We start from the raw sequence: 18,742 nt of genomic DNA on the forward strand, positions 1-18,742 counted from the left end.
TTGTTCCGTAGATCAAAACCTCATGGCTTATCTACTACCCAAAAAGAACATGGAATACAATATTGCACAAATATTATGTCTTATAACAGGCATGCAATACAATTAAACCATATGTAAAGCTTGGAGGAAATTATAGTGTGTAATCCTTTTGAAGTCTTGCATGGGTAAAATGTTCTAAACATTTCTCGGCAAAGGAGGACCTATACTAACGTCAGTTGTAATCTATTGCCTCTGTGTTTATGCTATTCTCTCACCAACACATCCCAAACCATCACTTCAGCTAAAGCATAGGGAGACATTGGAGACCACTAACCAACGACAACCCCCCTTTAGACCCTTCAACAATATGAAGTAGAGAACTTTAGCCAAAGAATGACGCACATGAATAAGTTGAGAAACTTATAAGGCACCTCGGGGGTTTGTGGTATATTGCCAATAGGGCTGTTCTTACACAGGACGCAACGAGTGTCTGGATACAGCCCTTTCCCGTCGTATATTGGCCATATACCACCAATCCCTGAGGTACCTTATTGCTATTATAAACTGTTTACCAACGTAATTATAGCAGTAAAAATAAATATTTTGTCAGCCAATCAGCATTCAGGCCTTAAGAACAGCCCTTAGCCGTGGTATATTGGCCATATACCGCACCCAGTTAGGCCTCATTGCTTAATTATACAATGACGTTTATTAAAGGACACAGATTGCTGAACAGGGAGCAGTGTCAGTAGTTAATGTATAGCTGGCCAGGGCCATACATTCAGACAAGTAGTGACTGCAGGGGAATGTGATCATTTCCTGTCCTGCTGCTGAACGAATGGCTATATCTATAATATTATTACAACTGTATCAGTCAAGGCAAGTAACTAGGGAATGGATTCCCATAAAGTTTTTCCTGCTTTAGGCTATTAGAAGGCATATTGTAAATAGCTTACAGTGCCTTTGTTTCTTAAATCCATGTATCATTGTATCACTAGTATAGGCCCAGGCCTATATCAATCTCATGAGTCTTAAGATCGGAATAAAAAAGAAAACAAAGTTAACCAAATAAATAAACACCAGTGTTCCTGTGGATAACACCAATGGGAAACTTGTTTATAAAGAGTCTATAAACCTGTTTGATGGTAATTACAGGCTAGGGAAGGGAAGGGTGTGGAGTACAGTCGCTTTACCCAGGCAAGAAACATTAAAGTGCCACCAGATGACATCGCACTGCTCCCAAGGCCAAGCTCTCTTTACCATCCTGTTTTATACTTTATCCTCAAATTAAGGTTGACACCAGACCATAGGTTGACCGCCTCATCTCTTGCCTTGGTCGTGCTAGTCTAAATGGCTTGGTGCTCAACTGTGTCAGATTGGTTTAACAATATGCAATGTACTACAAGTTGGACTTTAAAACTAAAGCAGATGCCCAGAAACAGAACATACCTTTTGTATTGTTGCCTTTGGTAGTGTTTTTAATATATCAAGGAGGACATTATCTTCTAATATTAAGGCAAAGAATTCTACTCCCATCTTCCTATTGGCAAAGGATTAGAGGAACTGATATTGTTCTGTTGAAATCTCCACCGGCCTCATTTTGTCATATCATTTACTCTAGTCCTATTGAGGGCAAGGCACACAGTGGGTCTTGGGAAAGAAAAACAAACACAAGTGCTCAAAACGTGGACCAAAACACGTCCTCATACAATGTTCTAGGTCATTCTAGGACTAAGGAATATTGGTGATTGCTTGAGAGATGACACTATCTCCAAAGCCTCGGCGGGATTTGTTAGTCCTGTAGCGATGGCATAGCAAGACGGGCTAGTACACATTGCCAAAGCTGCTAATGAGTTTTAAGATATCAAATAAGCTGAGTTTGCAAAGTATAGGCCTAGTAAACACTCTGCTCATGTGGTGGTCAGCAGGGCGTTTTCTGTGTTGGTCTCTGACTCACCATTCAGTGCAGTGAAACCATAGGTTTCTTCAAAACCCACAAAGTGACCTCATAGCCTTATAGCAGAAATAGCCTGCCAGCACACAACAATAGCAACGCTGCAGTTACGAGGCAAAAGTTAACAAGGCCTTGATATTCTTGGGGGAAAGATCAGGTGCAATCGCAACGGTCACTAAGGAAACTGTTCCATAGTCAAATCCCACTGCATCTGCTGCCATGGTGACCACCCCTTTTGACCACTACATTCTCTACCAGCCACCTCTTGCAGGAATAGCATGTGCTATAAGGATATGTAAAAGCTGCACCACTCAACAGCTGATGCTCATAACTGAGTCCCCACCTCTAGATTTAACATGTGGGTCGTACACACATTCCCACACAAACACACTAAGGGGCGGGTGCATATACAGTAATGATAGACAGCCATGTCCACAGCTTCTTAGGACCACATCCTATTTGCAACAAGGTGAGGTTAACTATATGTTTATAACACAGGTATGAGATTGATATGAAACATGGCCACTTTCTAGAATATAAAGCAAAAAATGGAAGGGGAAAGAGTTCAGGGCCTCTCTTATGTAAGCCCTCCACCTGAGACAGGAGACACCCCTGCCGTGAAAGGGCCATTTGACAGATGTTTCTTAGAGTCATTTAACAAAATGGATTTTCAGGAATCCATGCATCTTTCATTGAAATCAGTACAATATCCACCAAGGCCTGCATGCCAGTGTTTTACATTAGAGTGGAGGTATTTATAAAAGAGAACTTCAAAATCAAACGTCAGCCTCAAGTAACTCAACTTGGGCTAGGTGCACCACTAAACTAAAGGCTGCATGTCTGACTACAAACCAGGATGTAGATAAGACCACACCCTAACTAAGATATGTGTGAATGGTAGAAGAACAAAAAAAGGCATTTAAAATGTATTTTCTGCCTTGGTCTGAGACACCGGACTCCAAAATAGTAAAAAATATCATAATGATGAGATTAAGAATACGATTAAGGAGACACTATGCCACACCATCTGCATGTAGTATGCTGCAACTGTATGCCCTGATGCCTCTAAATGAAAGGGATAAGGTTGTGCCATGTGTGGGGCTGGCACGTCTCTATGTTGAGTAGCCCTGTCATTAAGCTCTGGGCATGCAGTTGCCTCTTCCATGTCAAATGTAGAAGGTCATCGATCTGAAATGAGATTGTTCCAACATCAATCTGTTCGTTGAAGGTTAACATGTGTTGTTCAAAAAGACACACTATGTTTCATTTTGTATAGTGTGAGCAAGGAAGAACTTTCCAATAAATAACTTTTTCTGATATCTTGGCGTGTGTGTACAGCACGTAAGCAGGTTACTACAGTGCATCCAAACGGTTTCAATTAGGAGTCAGAATCGTGCAAGCTACTGCCGAGAAGAAAGGCAACCACAAAACAAAAGCATATAATTTTACGACCACCCTTGGATTTACCGCCACTGAGGCAGAATGAAGGGCTGGTGTATATAGTGATTTAGAGAGCTTGGGACTATAACATTCTGTCTGCCAAAAGATGATTCTGAGATAATTGGCTTTAAAGTTCCAAACCCTCATTAGTTTGAATGGTGTCAGCAATTTTTATATTGTATTCTTTTGAACTTAACATTAATTGGGGTATTCAGAGTACTATATAGGTAGAGAACATTGAACAGAACATGTCAATAGCAAAAATTGGACAAAAATGCAGACAGAACCTTATAGTCCCAAGCTCTTGATTTATTGACACTGTAGTCCAGCTTTAATGCGCATGCCATAACTGTGACCATAGCTTCAAGTCCCTGCCCCCTCAGACATGGCAATCAAACTGCTAAAAACTATTTTAAATGGGCACAGCCGCTTGCAACATCACACCGCATATATTATTTTTACCTTTCGAAATCAAACTTTGCACGTCACATTTGGTAACTAATATTCTTTGAATGGTTGAAAAGATCTAGGCCTCTGGTGGGAGCATGATAAAAAGTCAAATCGGACAGGCAGAGATTCATCTACTCCTCTCCAGCACAATAAATACTCAGGACATTACGAAATACAACGTGAACTTGACATTGAAAAGCTGGGATACCATGGCCATTTCTTTTCCAAACTGTGATCCAATCAGTGACAGAATTAAATGATACCCTAGATGCTCAAAATTCTTATCCTAAAACACTTTATGACTTCAAAAACATCTTCCCCAGGAACACAGCCTCAACAGAAGACACTGATGAGGATGCCATCTGGCCTAGTGAATTTAGCAATAAGGTTCTGAGATAATTCTGAGTGAGCTCATGTCTGGGAGAAGTCACTAAAGTGAGGACAAAAGATAATCTGGTGCCAATACAATGAACTTAAATGTCCTCAAAAATGGTATTTACCGAAGGGGTATCAATACTGATTATGACTATTGTTGTCTTTTATTGTGTTGATTCCTCTTCTGCAAAGACCCAGTAAACAAGGAGAGCCACATGAGTCATGCCTTGCTCCTCAACAAGCTCAGTCTCATCTACCTAACCTGAAGAAAAAGTACAGCTTCTGCTTTCCTAATGTAGAAGCTGAATAAATTTGCCTTATTATTCTGTCATTGAAATTCAAATCTAAGATAAATGATATATTCAGTGATGAAATGGTAAACAGTTTGAGAGTTGACTTTCAAGTAGCACATAGGGTTCTAATGAGCAGATAAATGACCATGCCACTCCAGAACAGTACGTTCAAACAGCACACAAGGTGTCACGCCTTGGCCTTAGTTATCTTTGTTTTCTTCATTATTTGAGTTAGGTCAGGGTGTGACATGGGGGATGTAGGTGTTTTTGTCATGTCTTTTTTATGTTTATGGGGCATTGTCTAGTCTAGGTGTTTGTATGTCTATGGCTGCCTAGATTGGTTCTCAATTAGAGGCAGCTGTTTATCATTGTCTCTGATTGGGAACCATATTTAGGCAGCCATATTCATTGGGTAGGTCGTGGGTGATTGTCTGTGTAAGTTGCCGTTCGTTTGTTGTTTTTGTAAGTCTGTTTAAGTATTATTTGTTTCGTTATAATAAATAGAAGAATGTATTTATATCACGCTGCGCCTTGGTCCTCCTCTCTTCATCCAAACGACGAACGTGACACAAGGAAATGTTGGAATCCTCATGTGAATCAATGGACACAATGTTCCTCTTCCATTGTGGTAGTTTTATGAAGGGAAATCGTTCCCATCATCCTTTGCCTCAAACCCAGATTTTTTTACATTTGCATATACTTTGCTGTACTGCATTAGCATGGGTAAGAGCCAGATAGATTTGTGCATGCAACATATGAAAAGTGAATGAATATTTATTGGGCAATTCTCAAGCTCAGTCTAGCAGAAACATAAAGTAGCCTACAATTTGCTGATGCTCAGACAAATGGTTTTTTTTACACTTTACAAGGGGTAAACTATGCAATTCTGTTGCATTTAGCATGGGTGTTGAGGAAATATGACTCAACATGAGAGTACTAAAGTTAGGGTGCAAACTAACAACACAAAATCACAAATTTTCCCATTTTATGAAAGTGGGTCTGCCTGAGGTTCAAAGAACAAAGCTTTTACAAGAGTCTGTAGTTGATGTCCCACTGTGTTGACCATGTTATGAGTCTTAATGACCTTGGCTCTTTGCAGGTAGAGATGGTGTTTTGAGTAGTTAATGGCACCTTTGTGAAACCAGACCTATTAGGAGGTAGACATTTGGGCTGTGCAGTACATACCTGGGCCTGGGGCAGACTGTGGTCAGGGTAGGGGCTTCGCACAGACAGGAAGTCTTCAACAGGAAGGAGAAGCTGCAGTCTGGAGTCAATGTGAATTAGCTGGTCTCGTTCTGTAGGTTCGGGGGTGTAACCCTCACCCGCTTGCACTGGAGCAGCCCACATGTCTCCCTAGGAAGAAGACAACATATAGACTGTAGTATATGACAAACGGTCCCTCCCTCCAAGTAGCAAGGGCACAAAAATGTCCCCCAAATAACAGCAAAATAAAAAAGGTTGAGCCCAAAAAACAGACTCTCAACAGAGAATTCTGTCAGAAATACTTGGCAAACCCTATATCTTCAAAACTGGACCGAAGCCATGTCCAAGTTAAATCTACCCTCCGGTTATTATTCAAATATAACATTGGACTATTTGACCTCCCATCCAAACTACTGTCACGAATGACACACTCTTTACGAAAGGTACTCTAAATACAACTCTTTCTTGCACCCGGAATTCGCTTTTGGAGAGAAGACAGAATACTGGTCACTGCCCCATGGGTCTTGCCAAGAACTCTCCAAAATGCCAAATATTTAACAATTGCTTCTGCCTCACAATGAGTGACTGTCTCTTAAGGCTTACATTATATCATATGAAACAGCAGGTGGATGGTGAGCTCATTTTGGGCCCAGTAATGAGCTAAGACTTGTCCAGCAGCCCTACTGCTAAGCTCAGAGATCTCAGTAGCGGCTCCACAGAGAGCCAAACCCTTTTACGCTATGATCTCAGTGCATGAAGATGAGTGAACAGGAGAATATTTTATCAACAGAGCCATGAAGCTTCCACTACCAACTAGCACAAACAAAAGACTTCAAAATGACCCATCTGAATAACATTATAACCCATTAGTTATATGCCCAGTTAGTTGTTTTTTTGTGTGTGATGACTTCGTGATAAAAAGATGTAGTAATATAGTCGACCAATCGAATGTGAATACAGTAGAATGAATGTGAATGTAAAAAGAGGACAGTCTAATTGCTAGGAGCACAAATTGACACATTAACAGACAAAATCAGTCAGCTACTGGATGTGCAGCACAACAGGATTTATCTAGGAGGAGACATGATGAAACAGAGCTATCCAGGGTCCTGGACACACTATTCATTTATTTATGCTGTTGAGGCATAGAGAATGACGCACAGAGTTGTTCTTCAATACCCTGTATCAAAAAGCCTATATACTGTATTACTGTACCTATGATATGTAAGATTAATTGAAGGAAAAACTACAGCCAAATCTGAGGAACATTGTGTCTTGTCCTACACTGAAAACACAGTGGTACCTGAGGTAGGCCTAAGCGATTCACTTTCTAAAGAGAGAAGTCTTCCTGTGTTTATGGAAAGGCAGCCTTTCAAAGAGCACTCAGTGTGATACCATGTTTATCACCCCAGGTTTCTAGTACAATATGCAGTTGAGGATCGTACTAGTAATGGAGGAAAGGCCATCATGAAAGTGTTTCAGGAGGAGAGACACAGACGCAGCGCTATGGCCTGTAACTGATTATGAGTCCTACTTGGCCCTGCCAAGTTCCCTGTCTGGGTGCACTTGCCCACATGGTCACTGTGAATTCCTGACTATCAACATGAAATATGTGCTCCCTATTCAACAGCCATTCATAACAGCACTCCACGCAATAACAGGAAGTCTAATTCTAACCAATAAAAGACCCCAGCATCTGCATGTATGCTCCTCTCGGTTAGATATCCGCCACGTAATTACAGCAGTATTGTTCTAAAAAGTAAAGGAAACCATCATAAATACAGCAGCCAGACTTCAAAACGTTGGCAAGATGTTCCAGGGATGCATGGCAGTCCGGGTCAGACTAAATGGTACAGTATGTGAGAGAAGTGCAAGTCTAGGTCCTCTCATCAGATGGGCAACGGGCAAGGTTCATCATAACTGACCTGAAAATGCAGGCTTCACAGCCACAGCTGCCAGCTAAGCCATTAGGGGAAAATTGCACCTGAAAATCAACCATTTGAAGTTTATAGGGTGTGGGTCAGTGGGTGGCAGCAGAACAGAAAACTGTCTGCTCCAGGTGGCAAACACTCTCACAAATGATATTAAACATAGGAATACAGGGGGCTATTCAAATGCACCTGGCACTGCATAAGTACCGATTTTCTGCACATACGAATAAACCATAATACTGAATAAGATTGCTGTCTGATATTCAGAAGATGTGGCAATCCCTGTGACCTTTGCATGGCACATGACTTCTGGTAAATAACAACTATGGGGAGTCAAAATCAGCTACCGTTGCTGCCAAGTAGTCATTGTTTCAAAACGTGCATATGGGCAATTTCATAGTAACAGAGTGATGCAGAGACTCAGATATTTTACTTTGGCTTGTTTAACTTTGCAACCATTGTGTTTAGTTTGACATACATTTTAAAGTGAAAAATCTGAGTCTCAGCATCACTCTGTTACCGTGGATTTGCCCAAATCTAAACTACACTACCGTTCAAAAGTTTGGGGTCACTTAGAAATGTCCTTGTTTTTGAAAAAAAAAGCATTTTTTTTGGCCATTAAAATAACATCAAATTGATCAGAAATACAGTGTCGACATTGTTAATGTTGTAAATGACTATTGTAGCTGGAAATGGAAGATTTTTTATGGAATATCTACATAGGCGTACAGAGGCCCATTATCAGCAACCATCACTCCTGTGTTCCAATGGCACGTTGTGTTAGCTAATCCCAGTTTATCACTTTAAAAGGCTAATTGATCATTAGAAAACAATTTTACAATTATGTTAGCACATCTGAAAACTGTTGTTCTGATTAAAGAAGCAATAAAACTGGCCTTCTTTAGACTAGTTGAGTATCAGCATTTGTAGGTTCGATTACAGGCTCAAAATGGCCAGAAACAAAGGACTTTCTTCTGAAACTCGTCAGTCTATTCTTGTTCTGAGAAATGAAGGCTATTCGATGCAAGAAATTGCCAAGAAACTGAAGATCTCGTACAATGCTGTGTACTACTCCATTCACAGAACAGTGCAAACTGGCTCTAACCAGAATAGAAAGAGGAGTGGGAGGCCCCGGTGCACAACTGAGCAAGAGGACAAGTACATTTGAGTGTCTAGTTTGAGAAACAGAAGCCTCACAAGTCCTCAACTGGCAGCTACCCTAAACATAGTACCCACAAAACAAGTCTCAACGTCAACAGTGAAGAGGCGACTCCGGGATGCTGGCCTTCTAGGCAGAGTTCCTCTGTCCAGTGTCTGTGTTATTTTGCCCATCTTAATCTTTTCTTTTTATTGGCCAGTCTGAGATATTGCTTTTTCTTTGCAACTCTGCCTAGAAGGCCAGCATCCCGGAGACACCTCTTCACTGTTGATGTTGAGAGGTGTTTTACGGGTACTATTTCATGAAGCTGCCAGTGATCAACTTGGATTAGCGAACACAACATGCCATTGGAACACAGGAGTGATGGTTGCTGATAATGGGCCTCTGTACGCCTATGTAGATATTCCAGCTACAATTGTCATTTACAACATTAACAATGTCTACACTGTATTTCTGATCAAATTTTCGTTATTTTAATTGACTTTTTTTTGTTGCTTTTCTTTCAAAAACAAGGACATTTCTAAGTGACCCCAAACTTTTGAACTGTAGTGTATATTACAACATATGCTGTAATTGTAAAGTAGGTCAGCGTTTAGGCCAGTTTAGTTAGGCCACTTCAATTTGATTAGCAAATGACTTCAAAACGGTAGATCATTTAAACAGTTTCTCTGTGTACTCATGAGTAATGGCCATAGCAACAACCATAACAGCTATGTGAGTAACACAGTGCTTGAAAGACGTTGCTCAATACATTACAAACTATTCACACCATGATAACGAGTGATTACTGGCTACTACTACCCTAAACATAATAAGTGAAATGTTTGTGTGTAGACCAAGTGCTGTGCGAGAGAGACAAATGGTGCAGTCTAGATGAACTCTGTTTGCCACATTTAGACACTTGAAAACATGAGTCCTCCTACACCACATGCTCACCATCAGGGCTGTATTTTGGCCTACCTCACAGCCTGCCTTCCCAGCATTGTCCCCTTCCTCCGTGTCTCTGAGGAGCTCCTCGAGACGATACTTCTCCTCCTGTGTCATCTGCACTGGGCCTCCAACACCACTCGCCAACTGTCATGTTTGACAAAGTAGTGACAACAATCATTCATCAGATCAGATTGTAGTTACTTTCAAATCAGGCCCCTGAGTCTTTGAGTTGAAGAACTATATATATTTCCCATTGGGAAAAAAATTACATGAGTAATGTGAGACTCCAAAGTCATGTGAGAGTCTGACACTGCACTTTGCCCAACATGAACTTTGACATACCTCAATATTTTTCTTCACAAAGTCTTGTTTATTTTTGCCCCTGGGAACCCCACTCTGGCTGCCTTCTGACTCGTCTGCCCTCTCTTCGTGACCCACTTCAGCCAAGTCTGCTGCTGTGGTGTTGAGGTCCTTTTCACCTGTGTGGGAGTCAGTGGCGGTTGGTACAGTTTTAGGTGAAGGAGGATGTTCTTTAGTTTTTTTCATGAGCATGGCCTTATTTATATTACAGCATATTGGATGACTGTCATTCATATTCCATTCACCCAGTGCAATGTAACATTGATAGGCTACTACATGAATGATACTCAAATTTTCCATATACCCGTCATGAGGTTGCTACAACCTAGCCTATGAATGAAAGTTTACAATGTAGATGCACACAGGTCGAGAGAACATTTTGCCTGCATCTAGCTGCTCTAGGGTGGACAAATTAAAATATGTTTATCCCCGTTTCGTTCCATTTGCTTCCGTTTTAGAAAAAAATAATTGCAGAATCAGCGGAATGAATAGACCCCTGACCACACGTAAACACAGTTCACTTTCATAGCAGCCAGGTTGTATTCCTTCTCGCATCTATGCGTTCTCCTCCTCTCAACTTTTCCCTTCGCTTGCGGACTTCAATACACAACACACCAGCTGTATATTACCAGGCAAAAAAAACATTCCAAACCAAACCAAATAACAGCTACAAAGAGCCTACATTGTTGTCACCATATTAGCTCAAGTAACTTCAAAGTCAATATAACTAATGCGTTAGTAAACCAGCTACAATCATGTAGTACAGTGTACAGTCAGTAAGCAGTTCTGCAGTTTCACAGTCAGTCCCCGGTGGCAATAAATTAGTTAAAACCAAAAGCTTTCCTTGACTTGGAAGAGTTCCAGTGTTGTGTTGGATAGTTATAGCCAGCTAGCTAACATAGCATCCCTTGGTTTCAGCCAGGTGTTAGAGTAGACTAAACTAGTTAGCTGCATTTGCTAGCTAAGTAAGTGAAAAAAAGAAAGAAATATATCTACGCCCCCTTTCTTTCGCTCCCTCTCGCTTCTCCTTCATTTTTTAAAGAAATTAATTTGTTTAAAACTGTTCAACTATTGTCTTTCTCTCTCTTTCAGTCAACTACGACCACATTTTATACACTGCAGTGCTTGCTAGCCATAGCTTATGCTTTCAATACTAGATTCATTCTCTGATCCTTTGATTGGGTGGACATGTCAGTTCATGCTGCAAGAGCTCTGATAGGTTGGAGGCCGTCCTCAGGATGTTGTCATAATTACTGTATACGTCTATGGAAGGGGGTGAGAACCATGAGCCTACTAGGTTTTGTATTGAAGTCAATGTACCCAGAGGAGGACGGAAGTACACCATGGTGCTACCCTAAATAGTGCTATTGAAGCTACTGTTGAACTTCTTCGCAAAACAGTGTGCTTTAATCAATTATTTGGTGGTTTATAGTTTATATGAATTATTTGTGGTTATACAGTGCATTCGGAAAGTATTCAGACCCCTTCACTTTTTCCACATTATTACATTACAGCCTAATTCTCAAACGGATTAAATAAATAAAAAGTCCTCATCAATATACACACAATACCCCATAATGAGAAAGCAAAAACTGTTTTTAATATAAAAAATAAATAAAAACATATTTACATAAGTATTCAGACCCTTTGCTATGAGACTCGAAAATTGAGCTCAGGTGAATCCTGTTTCAATTGATCATCCTTGAGATGTTTCTACAACTTGATTGGAGTCCACCTGGGGAAAATTCAATTGATTGGACAGCATTTGGAAAGGCACACACCTGTGTATATATAAGGTCCCACAGTTGACAGTGCATGTCAGAGCAAAAACCAAGCCATGAGGTTGAAGGAATTGTGCGTAGAGTTCCGAGAAAGGATTGTGTCGAGGCACAGATCTGGGGAAGAGTACCAAAACATTTGTGCAGCATTGAATGTCCCCAATAACACAGTGGCCTCCATCATTCTTAAATGGAAGAAGTTTGGAACCACCAAAAATCTTTCTAGAGCTGGCTGGCGGCCAAAATGAGAAATCAGGGGAGAAGGGCCTTGGTCAGGGAGGTGAGCAAGAACCCGATGGTCATGCTGACAGAGCTCCAGAGTTCCTCTGTGGAGATGGGAGAACCTTCCAGAAGGACAACTATCTCTGCAGCATTCCACCAATCAGGCCTTTATGGTAGAGGGGCCAGACCGAAGCCACTCCTCAGTAAAAGGCACATGACAGCCCGCTTGGAGTTTGCCAAAAGGCCCCTAAAGGACTCTGACCATAAGAAACAAGATTCTCTGGTCTGATGAAACCAAGATTGAACTCTTTGGCCTGGATGCCAAGCGTCACGTCTGGAGGAAATTTGGCACCATCCCTACGGTGAAGCATGGTGGTGGCAGCATCATGCTGTGGGGATGTTTTTCAGTGGCAGGGACTGGGAGACTAGTCAGGATTGAGGGAAAGATGAACGGAATAAAGTACAGAGAGATCCTTGTTGAAAACCTGCTCCAGAGCGCTCAGGACCTCAGACTGGGACAAATGTTCACCTTCCAACAGGACAACGACACTAAGCGCACAGCCAAGACAACGCAGGAGTGGCTTCGGGACAAGTCTCTGAATGTCCTTGAGTGGCCCAGCCAGAGCCCTTGAACCCAATCAAGCATCTCTGGAGAGATCTGAAAATAGCTGTGCAGTGACGCTCCCCATCCAACCTGACAGAGCTTGAGAGGATCTGCAGAGAAGAATGGGAGAAAATCCCCAAATACAGATGTGCCAAGCTTGTAGCTTCATACCCAAGAAGACTTGAGGCTGTAATCTCTGCCAAAGGTGCTTCAACAAAGTAGTGAGTAAAGGGTCTGAATACTTATGTAAATGTGATATTTCAGTTTATTTTTAATACATTTGCAAACATTTCTAAAAACCTGTTTTTGCTTTGTCATTATGGGGGTATTTTGTGTAGATTTACAAGGAGAAATAAACAATCAATTTTAGAATAAGGCTGTAACGTAACAAAATATGGAAAAAGTGAAGGGGTCTGAATACATTGCGAATGCACTGTATTTTGTATAGTTAATCTAAAAAGGATTACTTTTTCAAAATGTTTCACTATTTAGATTTTTATTAAATTTACTGAGGATGGTCCTCCCCTTCCTCCTCTGAGGATCCTCCACTGCTGGGAGCTGTTCATGCATTTTTGGATTCCAGCAGGTAAACGTGTAAACTTAGGAGTTTAAGAACCTGCTGGCTCTGTCTAATATCATCCTGAGACGTTCTGGAGAGACATTGTCAACAATCTAAGGAAGTATTCCAAATGACCTTGTATCAATTAAACTTCATGCATGTTATGTTTCTGGACCACTGAAATACATGCAATTGAAAAGGGCCCACTCCACAATGTTCATGGCTCTCAAACTATGACTGAGTGACATGTCATCCAGCAAACAGCAAATTCAAAAGATGGGAAAAGTTGTTCATGGACAGTTTGGAGGGAAAGATGTAGTCTATGTGGTGTTTTCAGGAATGAAAGTACCAAGAAAACTGAATACACAGTGAAACTACAAAATAGTTACATTGTTTCCTAGGGTTATACTGCCATCTAGCGTAGAATAATAAAACTACATTGTAATATAGTCCTAACGTTGTTACAGGACTAGTTACAGTGTACATTGGCCTCCATACACATATATGAGCAACTTAATGATGTAAAGTGTATAATTGTGTTCCAGCATATTTAAACAAACTCACTTTCCTCCACTTGTCTGTTGTGTCTTTCATACTCTTTGTCAGGCACTTGAGTCCCAAACACAGGAGCAAAGTCCAATTCTTCACTGGATCCGTGAGCTAGGGTGAATGAAAACGGATTATTACACATAGCCTGTATATTAATAGCAAATTACCATATTCAAATTCTGAGACTGAATCTAAATAACGTTATCAATTTGCTGTGACATATCCCATACAAAAAAAAAGCTGATCGAAAATGGTGATAAACAAAAAAAAAAAACGTGATTTATACTGTATATCTTGGAATAGTAATTTGGCATATGAGTAAAGTATTTGTACATTGTATTTGTACATATGTACATTGTCCTCAAAGCTCCAGTTAATGTGCATTGTAAACAGTATCCACACTGATCTGCGTTCTGGAATTACTGTTTAATATTTCACTTACCACTGGAAGGAGCCAGTGCCAAAAACATCCTTGTATTTTCTGCTTCATCTGCCCATTCTGAAGATCTGTTGGGCTTTATCTGCTGCACAGAAATAGGTAGGGAATACCCTTTAACATATAGACATTCTTAAAATGTCATTTAATGTGTGTATTCTGCGTATCCCTGTGCTTACCAATAGTTCCTGCCATAGTTTCTGATGGAGCTCCTTTCCTTTTCTCTTGACCTCTTTTTCATTTGAGATCCTTGAAGCCAAGATTTTGTCAAGTATTTTCATTTTCTTGATGGCCTTCTGGAGTTCTGGATCTTCGTTCTCCTCATCAGATACATCGCCAATGGAGTGATCTGGAAATTCATTCAAAGAAATGCATGCATACAAATATGTTCTTCCGTTTTCTTTTCAGTATTCTACTTCCTAAAATGCCATAGTGATATGTACTTATGCCTACCTTTCTCAGGAAGACTTTCATCTGGAGACTTGAGGTTTTCATGTGAGTTGCTGTGATCCTAGGAAAGTAATTGTAACATCTATTAAACCACAGGTTCTAGGCCCATTGATGGGGAAAGTCAAGAGGCAGTCATGTTTAGAGTTAAAAACAGTATAGTTATTTTAACATTCCATCTTAAGGGCTTTCCAGACAAGAAGCGGAGTCAAAGTTTCCCATGAATTTCGCTTTTGCGCTTTCAACATTGCAGCTGGCTTTAAAGGCGAGTCGAAACTGACTAATCTACAAATCACCTTGCATCATAAATAACTACTCAATATTATTTAAATCTTTCTTGGGCACACCTTGGTGACGCAAATGACGACTTTTCAAATCAGAAAAGTCTACCGATTATGGATATACTGTACCTTCGGAGGTGGGAAAAGTTTTGTCAAACAGGCACGGATCAAGAAATAACCAGCAAGGTGGGTATATGTTACAATAAGAAACCTTAGAGGCAGATATATATACAGTACCAGTCAAAAGTTTGGACACACCTACTCATTCAAGGGTGTTTCTTTATTTTTACTATATTTCTACATTGTAGAATAATGGTGAAGGCATCAAAACTATGAAATAACACATATGGAATCATGTAGTAACCAAAAAAGTGTTAAACAAATCAAAATATATGTAATATTTGAGACTCTTCAAAGTAGCCACCCTTTGCCTTGATGACAGCTTTGCACACTCTTGGCATTCTCTCAACGTTTGAATGGTAGTATATTTAAAGCAACGTTTAGGATAAAGGTTAGGGTTGGCTTGCCTTGTAAGAACCGGGTAACAGTAAAAGACAAAAAGACAAGTTAAGAGAACACACCAAGATGCTCTTAATATTTCTGTATAGTTCAGAAAAGTATCAAAATGTAGAGTTAGTTAACCGCCTTCTGCCACCATTCATCTTCTACTGGTTGAATATAGGCTACACTGCTCTCAAACTGCTCGGACCCTTGCCTAATAATAAGGGCGGCAGGTAGCGTAGCAGTTAAGAGCATTGGGCCAGTAACTGAAAGGTCGCCGGTTTGAATCCCTGAGCAGGGATTGTGCCCTTGAGCAAGGCACTTAAGCCTAATTGCTCCTGTAAGTTGATCTGGATAAGAGCATTGACTAAAATGTAATAAATCAGACTGTGATACCAATTATTGGTATACAGTCTGAAACAGAGCACTGCAAAAACTTGGAAAGTTTCCATACAAGCCAGAACGAAGAAATCAAATTACATTTGAACTAATCTTGTTCCCAGACACTTCCACCCAAATGTCTGGTGGACCAACGCATCAAACTTGGCCTTTGTTTGCCAAAACAGAAAGACCTGGACATATTGGCTTTGGCTTAATCTGCCAACCAATCATCTACTACAACACACCTCGCAGCCGTGTGATTCAAATACTTTACTCAGCAGGTCACTTCCATAGACTTCTATGGTCACTCCCACTAAAGCCAACACTGAATAATTGATATACCAGGCTTATATGCGCAATAGCCTGGGGATGAGGTTACATTTGAACTTACTCTACCGGTTGTCTGTGTGCGGTTAGTCCTTCAGTGGGTCAACATTTTTGCCAAAATATCCATAGGAAAGTATTATTTAAAGTACTGCTGTTTAAATTTCTATCACATGCGCAAAACCATGTAAAACAGCTGCAAGACTTCAGTTAATATGCATGAATTACATGCATGTGTCTTAGGTCTCGAGCAAACAAATATTCACCACACACTGAGACTTGTGTTGAAGTCGGTTTAATAATACTTTCCTGTGGATATTTTGTCTACCCAGACCCAAAAGCCACCATCAAAGCCTCCAAACACAGTACAAAAGTGTAAGAAACTCCATCACACCAAATTATTATAAGGTCCTCAAATGGTTCTTGAACAAACATGCACAGCAACCACACAACACAGCCTCTACATGGGACCTTCAGGTACAAAGCTCCAACCTGGACAGTTAGCTAACAGAACCAAATATGGTGGTGCTTTTATACACTGAGTATACAAAACATTAAGAATGCCTGCTCTTTCCATGACATAGGCTGACCAGGTGAATCCAGGTGAAAGTTACAGTATGATCCCTTATTGATGTCACTTGTTACGTCGACTTAAAATCAGTGTAGCTGAAGAGGAGATGGCTTGAAAATCGTTCTTTAACCTTTGAGACATGAATTGTGTATGTGTGTCATTCAGAGGGTGAATGGGCAAGACAAAAACTTTAAGTGCCTTTGAACCAGGTATGGTAGTAGGTTTGTGTCAAGAACTGCAATGCTGCTGGGTTTTTCACGCACAACAGTTTCCTGTGTGTATCAAGAATGGTCCACCACCCAAAGGAAATTGTGAAACATTAACCAAATACTATCAGGTTCAAACTGTGTCCCATTCTTGACACATTATTCCAAATGTGTTTTCTTGACTTGACCCTTGACTTCTTGAGGAGTATATGTTAGGTCATCTTGTTCTACACGCGCAAAGTGTGCATGTAAGTACATTACCAGCTTATTGTTAGGGGCATCATCGCTCAGGACCACCAGGGACGTCGGGCTGGGATGAAAAACTCTCCCGACGTCAGGCAGTGACACAGTTGATACACGGCTACCCGGGCGAGAACGCTCGTTGGATGCCGGGCGGTAGATATCATCTAAACTGCCTCTCGTAATATCCATGGGTGCTCTGGTAACGTTAACGTAACCCAATATTAGAATAGAGCATTTTGCAATAATTATATAGGTAAATAAATAAAATGTTCTATTGTATTTTTCGTTAAATTATAAATATAGTCTAGATACCTGATAGCTGTGTAGGCAGGCGTGGTGATGTTTTTCTTTCGGGGTGGTATCTAAGGACGCAAAAGACCCGGAAGTGGTAACTACAAACTTTGAATACTAGCCATATGTATTATTAGTATCGCGGTTGGTGCAATCTGGAATCGTTGGGAAGATTACATTTAAAATGGTAGGATTAGGTTATAGTTAGGGTATATGGGTTTAGAGTAGGGACGTCCCAATGATCGCAGATTGCACTAACATTAGCTTCACAGAAGCAACCCGTAGAAGCATCTATCCACATGACTTCCCGTTTTCAGATTTTGCCTTCAAAATACAAGTCCGAGGTAAAACGCTATGTGTATGATACGATATCAATCTTTTTTTCAGCTTTGCATAGTGCGTAATGTAAAAATGTGGTTTTAAAAAAGTATAACCAAATCGGGGAAAATGTTTCTATAAAATAAATAAATAAGATAAATAAGATAAATAATAAGATAAATAAGATAAAGAATATAATAAGGGCTCGAGTGGCGCAGCGGTCTAAGGTACTGCATCTCAGTGCAAGAGAGATGCAGTCTCTGGTTCGAATCCAGACTGTATCACATCTGGCCTTGATTGGGAGTCCCATAGGGCTGTGCACAATTGGCCCAGCATCATCTGGGGTAGGCTGTCATTGTAATTAAGAATTTGTTCTTTACTGACATTGACTAAAATACAGAAGAGTACAGTATATACATATGAAATGAGTAAAACAGTATGTAAACATTATTAAAATGACTAGTGTTCCATTAAAAGTGACCAGTCATTCCATGTCTATGTACATAGGGCAGCAGTCTCAAAGGTGCAGGGTTGAGTAACCGGGTGGAAGCCGGCTAGTGATGGCTATTTAACAGTCTGATGGCCTTGAGATAGAAGCTGTTTTTCAGTCTCTCGGTCCCAGCTTTGATGCACCTGTACTGACCTCGCCTTCTGGATGAGAGCGGAGTGAACAGGCCGTGGCTCAGGTGGTTGACGTCCTTGATGATCTTTTTGGCCTTCCTGTGACATCGGGTGGTGTAGGTGTCCTGGAAGGCAGGCAGTCTGCCCCCGGTGATGCGTTGGGCAGACCGCACCACCCTCTGGAGAGCCCTGCAGTTGCGGACGGTGCAGTTGCCGTACCAGGCAGTGATGCAGCCCGACAGGATACTTTCAATTCTACCTTGTTGCGCCTTCTTCACCACACTGTCTGTGTGGGTGGACCATTTCAGATTGTCATTTATGTGTACGCAGAGGAAC

At 40.8% G+C, this 18,742-nt stretch overlaps 1 protein-coding gene across 2 annotated transcripts in view; it reads right to left on the reverse strand.

Moving 5' to 3' along the window:
- fsip1 (fibrous sheath interacting protein 1) overlaps nucleotides 1–17,777 on the reverse strand; it is a 63,428-nt gene extending 45,651 nt beyond the window's left edge. The window contains exons 1-9 of one of the 2 annotated variants that reach the window (XM_055864787.1): nucleotides 17,489–17,777; nucleotides 17,195–17,372; nucleotides 14,676–14,733; nucleotides 14,402–14,571; nucleotides 14,229–14,307; nucleotides 13,802–13,897; nucleotides 10,057–10,193; nucleotides 9,745–9,858; nucleotides 5,677–5,844 (exon numbers count right to left, since the gene is read on the reverse strand). In XM_055864787.1, the coding sequence (XP_055720762.1) occupies nucleotides 5,677–5,844; nucleotides 9,745–9,858; nucleotides 10,057–10,193; nucleotides 13,802–13,897; nucleotides 14,229–14,307; nucleotides 14,402–14,571; nucleotides 14,676–14,733; nucleotides 17,195–17,365 (993 nt within the window). In that variant the 5' untranslated portion in view covers nucleotides 17,366–17,372; nucleotides 17,489–17,777. Of the gene's footprint in view, nucleotides 1–5,676; nucleotides 5,845–9,744; nucleotides 9,859–10,056; nucleotides 10,194–13,801; nucleotides 13,898–14,228; nucleotides 14,311–14,401; nucleotides 14,572–14,675; nucleotides 14,734–17,194; nucleotides 17,373–17,488 lie in introns of both variants that reach the window. The other variant, XM_055864786.1, reaches the window with a different exon arrangement.
- Between the last annotated feature and the right edge of the window lie 965 nt (nucleotides 17,778–18,742).

The sequence above is a fragment of the Salvelinus fontinalis genome, chromosome 16 (assembly GCF_029448725.1).
Source record: "Salvelinus fontinalis isolate EN_2023a chromosome 16, ASM2944872v1, whole genome shotgun sequence".
Lineage (NCBI taxonomy): Eukaryota > Metazoa > Chordata > Actinopteri > Salmoniformes > Salmonidae > Salvelinus > Salvelinus fontinalis.